This window comes from Bufo bufo, chromosome 7 (genome assembly GCF_905171765.1).
Source record: "Bufo bufo chromosome 7, aBufBuf1.1, whole genome shotgun sequence".
In the NCBI taxonomy this organism is placed as follows: Eukaryota; Metazoa; Chordata; class Amphibia; order Anura; family Bufonidae; genus Bufo; species Bufo bufo.
The window spans coordinates 199,616,985-199,629,255 of NC_053395.1; the positions used below are offsets into that span (position 1 = coordinate 199,616,985).

General features: G+C 44.0%; 1 protein-coding gene across 10 annotated transcripts in view; it reads right to left on the reverse strand.

Moving 5' to 3' along the window:
• The window catches only part of TANC1 (tetratricopeptide repeat, ankyrin repeat and coiled-coil containing 1), a 196,508-nt gene that overhangs the window by 44,497 nt on the left and 139,740 nt on the right, over positions 1–12,271 (reverse strand). For all 10 annotated transcript variants that reach the window (XM_040441668.1, XM_040441665.1, XM_040441662.1 and 7 more), the window contains 3 exons: positions 9,993–10,600; positions 6,266–6,374; positions 2,561–2,683 (listed from right to left, as the gene is read on the reverse strand). In XM_040441668.1, the coding sequence (XP_040297602.1) occupies positions 2,561–2,683; positions 6,266–6,374; positions 9,993–10,600 (840 nt within the window). The remainder of the gene's footprint in view (positions 1–2,560; positions 2,684–6,265; positions 6,375–9,992; positions 10,601–12,271) is intronic.

Here is a 12,271-nt window from a genome sequence, read left to right on the forward strand (position 1 = left end):
TGATGCTCTTTGTAATCGCTCTCCAATCGGATGCTGATGATGACAGCAGCGGTAGATGAGTGTGTTGACCTTGCAGGAGGCAGTGACCTGTCCATTTGCATCATCTACTAGGTTAGAAAGGACAGGGGTGGGAATAGATCTATATAACCGCCATTAATGCAATTTACAGTCTGATGTTCACCAAAGCAGAGGATTCTGCGTTCAGTCTTGGAGTCTCCCAGAACGGAGAGGCTTTTCTTCTGCGCTGGCAATAAAACCATAGTAATGACAGCTATAGGATTCCTGCTACCTATCCCCTATTAAGGATATGTGAAGAACACAAAGCAAAACTCCATATATACCCAGCGGAGCGGAAGACACCTCCTTTGCTGTGTGAAAGCTTTACTTGTTTGGTTTAGCTAATCCGGCATAAAGTTTCAGATGCTGTTAATCCCCAACCGATGAACAGAAGACGACAAAATATAGCAATTACCGCGCAGTTGGAGAGGCTCCCCATAAGCATAACACCAGGCTGTTATATGTCCTATACACTGACATGTACAGAAATCACAGGAAAAAAAGGGACGGAGTGATGAATGAAGAAGACGAGAGATGTTGAGGTCAGGGGAGAAAAACAATAAGTCAGCAGTCTACAGGACGGAAAGGGGCCTAAAGGGCGTTCTCTATTCTATAGCTGCAAGGCCTTACTGAAGTAATGAAGACGTGGGTTAAATGTATACAGGAGACATGCAGAGCAATATACAGTAAGCAACCTTTTACAGGCTATTAATGGGACTACCAAATAAATATAGGGCACATATAATACTTTCCGATAAAGCTGGCCATGCGCATTTGGCCGACAGCTATTTCTTCTGAACCCCACATATAAATGCCAGTTATGTATGTGTTCTCAATGGGGAGAGGTGATGGCTTATGTCCCTTGAGAACAAAGAACCGAGCATGTTGAAATCCAAAATGCCCACCTCTTCTTTCCCCCCCAACACCTCCCGTTGACAGAGTTGAGACAAATTGTTGGGTTTGGATGACATTCACCTAATATGTACGGACACCTTAAAGAGGTTTTCCAAGACTTTCCCCACCGATCAGATACTGATGACCTGTCCAGCGGAAAGGTCATTAGTAGAAAAGTTTTAAAAACCCTTTTAAAGTTTACATTGGCCATACATATTAGATCACACTTGGTCAAACCTGTCGATTTGGTGGGATCAGGTGACAATCAAATGTGTATAAGAAACCCGCCATGCTAAATCCTCTCTCACAGAAGTCGGGTCCCTGCCCATGGCTTATGTCCATACTCCTGCTTGTGAATAAACATGCACACATTGGGGCAGATGTACTAACACTAGCGTTACATATGCCTGTCTTGGTGTAAAGTCTGTTTCTGCAAAGTGCACCAAATTTAGGCACAGGCAGTCCGTGCGCCAGAAATTCAACTCTACACCAGCTAAGATTGGAGCTATAACTGGTACTATAGTAAAAGGGACAGGCCGCGAGTGGACATGGCCCCTCTCACTTTTCAAGAGAGGCTACAAGAGAGAAAAGTCACAAATTACAGCGCAAATATATTGTGCGCCATAATCTGCTCCTTTTGTACAGCCTAAAAATGTATATATCATTGTGCACTCTATTCTGGAGAACTCTTGTAGAACTTTAGTTAGTGTAAGACATTTCGAGTTGGGCTACACAGTCGGGTGAATTGTGGTAAAACTGCAGTTATGACTAGGGACCCGCGAACTTCTGTTTTCAAGCTCGGCATACAAAGTTCGGGTTAATTTTTATTTCAGAATTTCATTATGGATTCTGCTTCCACGGACCATAAGTTTTATGGTTCGTGGTAGCGGAATCCATAACGGAATTCTTAGATAACTCGAACCTTGTATGCCCAACACTAGTTATGACCTTAGATGTCCTCCAAAAGAACTAAAGGTGACATTATACTGCAGACATTCCCACCATATTGGAATAGTTTTCATACCGCAATTTGATGCTTACGTGATGATGGTGATGCTTATTATTTCAAAGCAGTATATGGCAGATACTGGACAAATTAATGAGAGCATTTACATTGCTCAGTCTTATCTGGGATAAGAAAAAAGGTCTGCTATCTTCAAGTGAATATGACGGAGCTGCAAAACCAAATACAGCCCAAGGAGGCCCAGTTTCTGGGGGGGAAAAAATAAATAATTTTTCTAATCGCAAAAAAAACTTTTGTTCTGCCCCATTCCTTCCTCTTTTTGCCATCTTCTATAGAACACAATTCTTTTGAGTCTCTTCAATTAATGGCCATACATCACGTTGCTTTTGAGCTCCGGCTGCCTGGACGGCGAGCACAGACGACTTTTGTACAGTGTGAGGCATGAACGGCTCGGTAATGATCTCACACACTTCATGTTCCTCTGATGTCATGTCTTGACCATGCACTAAGGCATTGTTACGTTCCTTCACTTCACTGCCATCCAAAGAGCACAGGCCCTCAAATCCGGATTTGGGGCTTGGCTGCACTGATCTCCCACTGAGCAGCAAAGCTCATTCATGGCAGATTTACTATAACATTTATTACCTTAACGTTCGGGGTGTACAAGTTCCTCAGAGAGGCGAGAGCCGCTGACAAACCATCCGTGCTGTATCCGATCCACAGGGCCTGCAGAGTGCTGGAAGATATTCCACTTTTCTTACTGAGTCCCTAAAATAATGACATGGAATTCATTAGAAATCAGATAAGTTAATAAAAAATTCAAACGATTATCTGCATTAACCAATGTCGCTGGAGATCGCGCCCCCCACAAAACGCTTAAATCTGATGACTGGAGACGCAGCCGAAGTTAGCGTACAATGCCGAAAACCACCCCTGTATTGCCCCTATAGGTACTGTATGGCTCCCTCATCAACAGTGCCGTCTGATCTGCCGCCACGTCTCCCACTCTCAGATTTAAGACCGGACACTGGAGCCTGGACTTGTTTAGTAGAAAGCTAAAGTTTCTGAGAAAGCTTGGTGACAATCATTCTATCACCCAGCGTACCTAGAATACTGGAAGGGAAATCTATTTATGTGGCACCACAGGTGCAATGTACAAGCCCATAACTAAGCATTATTTACAGATCAGGAGTCTAGGAAAGCTGGGTATTAAAGGGCATCTGTCAGCAGCTTTGTACCTATAACACTGGCTGACCTGTTACACGTGCACTTGGCAGCTGAAGGCGTCTGTGTTGGTCCCATGTTCATATGTGTCCGCATTGCTGAGAAAAATGATGTTTTGATATATGCAAATGAGCCTCTAGGAGCAACGGGGGCGTTACCGTTACACCTAGAGGCTCTGCTCGCTCAGCAAATGCCGCGCCTTCTCTACTTTAATTGACAGGTCCAGGTGTGATGACATTTACACTGCCTGGTCCTGTCGAAGTGCAGGGGGAGCGGTTGCAGAGAGAACAGAGCCTCTAGGTGTAACGGTAACGCCCCCGTTGCTCCTAGAGGCTCATTTGCACATATTAAAACATCATTTTTCTCAGCAATGCGGGCACATATGAACATGGGACCAACACAGATGTCTTCAGCTGCCAAGTGCAATCAGTATCACATTGGAAGGTGTCCGACAGCCCAAGCCATCAGAGATCCGAGCAGTGTAGCTCTAGCGCCTACTTCTGGCACTGGACCTACTTTGAAACAGCTAATTGGAGCGGGGTGTTTGCCCCCCATCAACCAGACATTGATGATGATAGGCCATCACTTATAAAATCCAGGATATCTCCTTTAAGGTGCTGTTCACATTAGAAGAATGGCAGCCCAACCTGATGATTTTGGTTGGACTGCCTAAGCATCACATGTTTTTGGTGGTGTCCTGACTTTCTCCAAACAGATGGGAACATCCATGTTATATTTCAGCATGCCCGATCCTTTGTTCTCAAGACAGACAAACAGCCGCTGGGTGAAAGGCCTGCTGTTCCCCTGTGCCCAATGAGAACACGTCTGCGATCAGTCAATCTTTATGGGGAAGCTGGCAGAAATAGTCATCTGCTAAACAAATTGGCCAACAGATATCTAAGGTGTATGGCTACTTTTAGGGCAACTGTCCGAGGCACAGCATGCACAACTATGTCATATTATGCTCCAATAGGGAGTACATATAGCTCTGTAACCCAGAGCAAAGCCTCCACACCTGGAGGTACAGTATGGGTCATGGCAAGACTCTTACAGATCTGCGCTGTGTGCATGGACCCTTATATTGCAGGTAATTTTTTTATGGGAATAATAATGTAAGTCACAATGTCAACATAAAAACTCAACTCTTGTTTCCGGTTCTCATACAATGAATTGAAAAGCACACACAATAAGCACTCTAATATAACAGACTATTACTTGAGGAACATGTTGAAGCTTTGTTCATTTATCCCTGTCATTGTGCTTTCTTGAAAAGAGAGGCAAAAATGGCAAATAGGCTTCCTTTATTGAGAATTAATACATGAAGTGCCCGAGAGCAATCCAGATCTCTAGACAAAAGGATCGCTGTCTGCCAGGAGGGCGTGCCGCTCTTACCAGAGGCACCAGCATCACGCCCTGACTCGATGGCAGCATTCCTACATAGGTTAAAACAACTGAATTTCCTTCTTAATGATACCTTATACTAATTTACTAGGATGGCACCTACTAAATTACGTGCAGGAGCCAGCTAGCGACACCTTGACTGTAGGTTTGATGTGGAAGGCACAGTAAAGTAGGTCATGGGGCAAAAGGTGGCATTCAATGGTTTTCCCGGCAGTTCCAGAACTGAAACGGCATGCCAAGTCATTACAGAAAGACAAATGCTCTAAGTGTGCAAGGCCTTCAGCGGATCTCGGGGCACGTGGAATATAAATGGAGGTTTTGGAACCATTCTTGAAAACGTTTGCAGAAGATGGGACACAGACATGTAACTTCAGCTCACAAACTGTATAAACAAGAGACGTGCAACACAGTGCATTGTAGTAAAGGCAGCAACAGGATACAAAACTCACAAAAAATGAATGACTCGCACTAGAGGGGTAAATCCACCTGGACGCCACCTTCTCTTAATTAGGAATTGCTGATGAAGAGTAAGAACGGCAGCTGAATGCCATTCGGAAAATATTCTGGGTCGCACCAAGTCCTCTCCAGACCAGGAGCCACTCTTTGCAGTAGATCTCCGGTGTGGCTAATAGAGGAGGTCCCAAGCTGCGATCCACCCTATACGATGTCCATATATTCCAATGGGGCTAATGCATGAGAGCGGTCATCTATTAAACAAGTTTTTCCATCCCATAAAGCAGGGATCTTAAAGGGAACCTGTCACCTAGATTTTGTATATAGAGCTGAGGACATGGGTTGCTAGATGGCCGCTAGCACATCCGCAATACCCAGTCCCCGTAGCTCTGTGTGCTTTTATTGTGTTTAAAAACAGATTTGATACATATGCAAATTAACCTGAGATGAGTCAGAGCTTGAAAATATGACTCTTCTCTGGTCACACAAGAAAGATATGACTCTTTTATGTTAATTTGCATATGTATCAAATCGATTTTTTTGCACAATAAACGCACACAGAGCTATGGGGACTGAGTATTGTGGATGTGCTAGCGGCCATCTAGCAGCCCATGTCCTCAGCTCTATACCCAAAATCCCGGTGACAGGTTCCCTTTAAACTCGTGGCCCTCCAGCTGTTGCAAAACTACAACTTCCATCATGCCAGGATCAGGGTACGCTGGGAGTTTTACTTTTGAAACAGCTGGAGGGCCACAAGTTTGACATCCCTGTACATAAAGGGATGACACATAGCTAGGGAATGCCAAAATTCTACGAATAGTGGTGGTTGGACCTCGAGGACCACCATCAATCATGAGAATAAAATGGTTGCAGTGCAGGCCACCTGGATGGGGCAGCAGTGCTGGGAAAACAGAGTCCCGTAGCCCTCAGGATCAGTGGGGCTCCCACAGGTCAAAATGTCATCATTTTAGGAGAGGAGAATAACACTTTAAAAGGGTATTCCCATCCTGGACATTAACGCAATATGCCATCAATGTCAGATAGCTGCAGCCCTGTACCTGGGACGAATGAAGTGAACAGCTTGCGCAGTACACTCTGCATTCATTGCTAAGTGCGGCTACTTTCAGAATTCCCAGATAGCAGTGGGTCCCAGAGGCAGGAACCTCTCCGATCTGATACTGATGGCATATCCTAGCGATATGCATTTAATGTCTCAGGTGGGCCAACCTCTTTAACGTTCCTGCAAGTGTCAGAAATATGTTTTTCAAATACCTTAAATATGTGAGCTTTTAAGATATGATGGCCCAGTTCCATGGTCTGTTGGCGATTTAATTTCCCTTCTTGCCGAGAAAACATGAACGCTAAGAGGGCATGTCCGCTTCTAAGTAAAGAACAGAAATACATACATCAATTCAACCATGAAATGCACCGAGTGCATAGAGATTGTAACCAAGGTGCAGTAAGTGTTCTAGGAACTGAATGGAAGTATACAATAACCTTAAACGGTAGACAGATTTCTAAAGCTTTAAAGCACATAACAAAACCCCTTAGAATTAAAGTCTAAAGTCATCTGCGGAAGTCAAACTCTATTCAGATGCTTATTTGTTGGGTCTGTTTCTGAAAGAGCTGGGTGACAACCAATAGGGCTGCCATTACAACTCTCCCGGGGTAGTCATTCTGCATTTCCAGACTGAGTCCAGGAAAGCCAATCAGACTAAGGGCTCACTCAGACGGCCGTATGAATGAGTCCGCATCTGTGCCGCAATTTTGCGGAATGGGTGCAGACTCTTTCCTTTCAATGGAATGTGTGCTGTCCACATCTGCAGTTCTGTTCAGAGGCCCCACAAAAAAGATCCGCAATTGCAGACAAGAATAGTAATTTCTATCAAAGTGCCGGCCATGTGTGGTCCGCAAAACACTTACGGCCGTGTAAATGCACACTAAGGGTGGGTTCACATCACATTTGTTCTGTTTAGCATATACAATACAATACAATGCAGACGTTATCAGATGCGTCAGACAGATGCCATTCACCATAGAGTTCCATTGTAAAAAAACAAAACAAAAAAAACAACACACACTATTTACCAGACTCTGCAGGATACAAAAATGTGGTATGCTATGCCATGATTGATATATCTAAAAAAAATTTACAATGTATACATCAAACGCGATGCGAACTCACCATAATTATGTCAAATATAATGTATAAATATTAATAATAAATTTTTACAGTTCAGGAGTATAGGACAGATAGCCTTTGCAGGAAGAGTCATTGGCAGTCATATCGCTTGTCATATTGCCATATGATCAAAGAATGGCTAAACAAAAAAACCTAATTTTCGGAAATGCAGCAGTTAATATTATATATCTTATAGCGGCTGTCAAGTCAAAATCACGTTCTACATATGTCACTGGGATGAGCCACCCCAGGACTCACTTTCTGGGATAATCTTCACTAGACTATTTCCAGCAAAGGAAATGAAATGAAAACTTTTCTCTAGTGATGACAACTTTGACTTCTTGATGGCCGTCAGAGCTCGGCTGAAGCCCCAGTTCATAATGGTTTCCGAAATTAGCTCAACAAAGCTGCAATAGGAAACGTCTTGTGAACTACGGTAGAGGGCCAGCCATCAAATACTATTACAAGGGACCATAAGCCATTATAACAGCCTAAGCTCCCGGCCAAAGAATCTCTTCTGATCTGTCTGTTCTATGAATCTACGTATTCCATGGCAGATGTTTCTGCTATAGTTTAGCATTTTGAATGCTGCACTCTCCCACTGTATGGAGCTAAAGCGGGAGGGAGCAAGCTCACGAGGTTTCTGCCCCAAGAATGGACATGTCCGTTCTTGGCATGGTCCGGACAACTGCACATGAAAAATCCTCGTCCGCATAAACTGCAGTGCAGCCTTCCATTAAAAACAATGAGAGGCGGTTTCGGTGTGGAATCCACGCTGAAACCCGTGCCAAAAATCTGATGTGTGAAAATACACTAGAAAGAGGTTTTCTGGGGAGAGTAAAAAATTAAATTAAATAAAATAAAAAAAGCTAACTAAAAAGCTTTACTGACCCTCCACTAATTCCCCGCCACTGCTGTTCCAGTGGTGCCCTGGTCTCTGCTTCTCTGCACTTCCTGTCCTGCTTCGACATTCTGAAAACACTGGCAAATACCTTGTCAGCCAATCACTTATTGAGGCAGGTCACTGCTAAGGACAGTTATTGGTTTAGTGGGTCTTTCTCAGCGTTTTCTGCATATCAAGCCAAGACAGGAAGTGCAGAGCAGCAGGAGCTGCAGTCTCAGGGGATTGTGGAGGTAACTAAAGTAAAAAAAATTTAATTGTAACTTATTCTGCCTTTTTTTTTTTTATCTCCCCGGAAAACCAATTTTATGGAAAGTTGGCACACTAAGGCCTCATGCACACGAGCGTTGTTCTGGTCCGCATCCAAGCCACAGTTTTTGCGGCTCGGGTGCGGACCCATTCACTTCAATGGGGCCGCAAAAGATGCATCCGCATCAGTTGCTCGGTTACGTAGCCCCGCAAAAAAAATATATGTCCTATTCTTGTCCATTTTGCGGACATAGGCATTTCTACAATGGGCCGCCTGTTCCGTTCTGCAAATTGCAGAAGGCACACGGGCGGCTTACGCGTTTTGTGGATCCGCAATTTGCGGACCGCAAAAAAACTGAACGGTCGTGTGCATGAGGCCTAACACAGAAATAGATTTTTTTCAGATGAGCGGTTCTTTATGCATAAGGCTACATACACACGACAGTAGGGAAAAAAAATAAAAGTCAGGTAAAAGTCCGTTTTTCATGGCCATTTTTCAACCATTTGTGCATCCATTTTCTGTCCGTCTGTCTGCTTTGCATCCGTTTTTCATGGCAATCAAATACAGCCATGAAAAACTAATTCATTTTATGATTCCCATCTATAATAACATTCCCCATCTGTAATAATCCCCCCCCCCCATAGTGGACCCCATCTGTAATAATGCCTCCCCATATGTAATGTTTCGTTTTATAAAAAAACAAACAAAAAAAAAACAAACAACCTCATCTACTTGGACGCGCAGAGGCAGCCGCACCTCTCTTAATTGAAAAGGATCTGCCGTAGGACCTGCATGAGCACCTGGTGATGTCATCAAGCTGAGTGCAGGTCCTTCAGCAAGTCTTTTCCAACGAAGACAGTACAGACTGCATCTGCATGTGCAAGCGGATAAGGCGAGTGCTTCTTTTTTAATTTTCTTTTTTAACCCCTAAAAGGCCACATTGCCCTAGTGTACCCATTTTTAACGGCCATTTATGGGTGCACTCCTGTTTAAGCGCTGGTTAAAAATTATCCCATTGATTTCAATGGGGTCTGTCTGGCCAAAATTGGGATATGTCCTATTTTTTGACAGCCACTATTCACTGGCCATTAAAAAATGGCCATGTGAATAACGCTACAGATTTTCATTGGTGCTAATAGTAGCCGTTACAAACGGCTGCCACATGACCATTTTTTCACTGTTGTGTGCATGTAGCCTAAGAATGAAGAGAAGGCAGGAGATCTCTTCAAAAGCTACACGTCTCAGAGGACAAAGCTGCTTATAAGGCAGTTATGACAAACAGGAAACACAAAGCCTTTGTAACGTAGATGTAAGGCTCGCATATAAACACAAAGCCAAATTGAGGTTGCTTCCACCATTCTACTATTCTCTTTTCATTGCTCCTATATCTACTTCAAAAAGCTTTTATTTATTAAGGAAAGTGTGTCCCTCATTCAGGGCCCTCCTCTCTATCAACCAGCACAGAGAGTGGCCCTGAAGAGCACTTCTTGATCTGGAGGACCAAAACTGCGTAATACTCCGTTTCACCTAAGGGGGTGCTGCAGACAAACTAAACATTTGTTGCCAGATTGCTCTACAGATTACAGCCGAGGTCCTCAAGCAGCCTGTTGTAAGGTGGACCCTTCTTAGAAAAAGCGTTTCTTCAAAGTTACCAAAGTGGCCTTACCGTGGTTCACATAAGAACTGTGCGCTCTCTCCATCAGCCCGCCATACCAGCCATTCCCTAAAGGACGGGTGACAAAACATGCGCGTCTTGTCCCTTCTCTTGATTAGAAAGCAGGAGAGGAGTTCCATGCGCTGCTGAAAGTCCTTCCAGTTATGTTCGGCATAGACGTTCCCGGAGTTGATGGCCTGGAATATCTGTTCATCCGTCATGGGGTGCAGTGAGGCCAGAGCCAGGTTCAAGATTGGAAGTGCTTTCTCAAAGGCCGAATTTGTCATGAACTTCATGTTGCAGTGGAGCAAATAAAGCTCCGAGACGGAAACTGGCACCACTTTATAGCTTGAACTCTTGATCACCAGGTGGCCCCTTTCGAATAGATCCAAGGTGAGCTTCAGGTAGAGATAAGACCCCTGGCTCCTCATCACCAAGTGATCACACAGTTTGCTGACGCTGGAGGCATCTGTTTTCCCATTTAAAGAGATATTGTTTGCGATTTCCTGGCTAGTGCTGTGTCTGTATTGTATATAGGCTGTCAGGTCATTGTAAATGTCTTTGTTCTCGGGGAAATCATCTAAGGAAATCTTGGACAAGGGCAGTGAACTTGTTATTTCCTAGAATAAAAAAATAAAAAATAGCACACATTTGTTAAAAGACTTATTACAACGGCAGACAGATCGCACCCATCCACTGGTGCTGCACTACCATTCCCTGCATGCACAGCTAGCCTCGAATGAATGGTGCATCCACAGCTGCAGGTTGCATAAATGTTGGCTTATAGGAATGACAGATGGTTGGCTGCTTTCACCGCATGAAAAATTAATCTGTTGGACATCAGACATGTGACAAACCCGCCTCACCGTGCCTGCTGTCTGCTCCAAGACTACACTAACCGTTTTCCATTCCCCTCAAAGCGCATTTAGTAAATTGCCTGGCAGCCAAACACGAGAAGTAATGTAATCGACAGGATCAACAATGACTTCGAGGTATTCTGGCAACTGAAGTGGGATTACCAGCAACGCTATAATATCTGCGGCTCAGGGAGGAACGGACACAATATTACAGAGATTCTTCTGCAAATGATTTTGCAGGAATTACCAAGAGGTGATGTCTGTGTCCGTATGGGAGACCATTGCAAAAATTGCGACCCATGCAAATAATTCTGATCAAGCTGCGGTAATACCGTGATTTTACTCTAACTCGTAGACCGGAATTGACTTGGGATTAGGCCCCGTGTGCAGAAGCTGTACCGCCTCTTTATGTCAGATATCATATGTACGGAGATATTCTCTGGAAGCAATAGAACAATCCTAACTGCACGTCAGATATCGACAGAGTAGGAAGATACAGGGAAGACTCCATGCTTGGTACAAAACAGAGCCATAACACAGCCATTTGCACGAGACCTAAAGTAAAGAAAGTCTGACACTAGTGCAGTCCCCATGGAATTATCTAGAACACTCTGCACCCACGAAACAGGCCCTGAGGTGGCAATTAGCTAGAAAATGTGCTATATTCATGCAAAACCCCATGGAGCCCCATCTACCAGTCAGAAGCGGAGGATGAATCACGAGTCACCTCAGAAGAGACTCCTGTCTGAATGACTGGTAAATGCCAACACTTAAGGCTATGGACACCTTCGAGCCATTTTTTAAAATTGCATTATACTCATTTTGGGCTAAAAATCGTATTTTCAATTGGTCTTTATTAAAAATTTTCAGCCGTTTCTGAGTTACAATGGTTAAAAAAAAAAAAATGATTAAAATCAGTCTGTTTGTAAGCTGCGATTTTGAATCCCGTCAGCTAACAGCTCATGTACAGCTCTTATCTCTGATCTCCTGACCTCAAACACTCACTATAACTCAATTCTTATCAAACTCATACGAACATAACTAAGGCCTGTATAACACCTGCTGATTTTTCGGCAGATGATCGCTAACGAACATGCGTATGAACGCTGGTTAGCAATCATCTTTTAGTGCAGGCATCCTCAAACTGCGGCCCTCCAGCTGTTGCAAAAGTACAACTCCCAGCATGCCCGAACAGCCTACAGCATGGCATTGTAGGAGTTGTAGTTGGAGGGCCGCAGTTTGAGGATGCCTGTTTTAGTGTAATACTGTCACCGATTGCCCGATGAATGAATTCAAGTCTTTTGACATATTAAAAAATTATCTTTGCAGGCAGCAGATCGTGATTAGAACACCCCTAGACAGCATGGGGATGAGCAAAGGCATAGTCATCACTCCTCCCCATGCTGCAGAGGAGATCGCTGCATGTAATAGCAG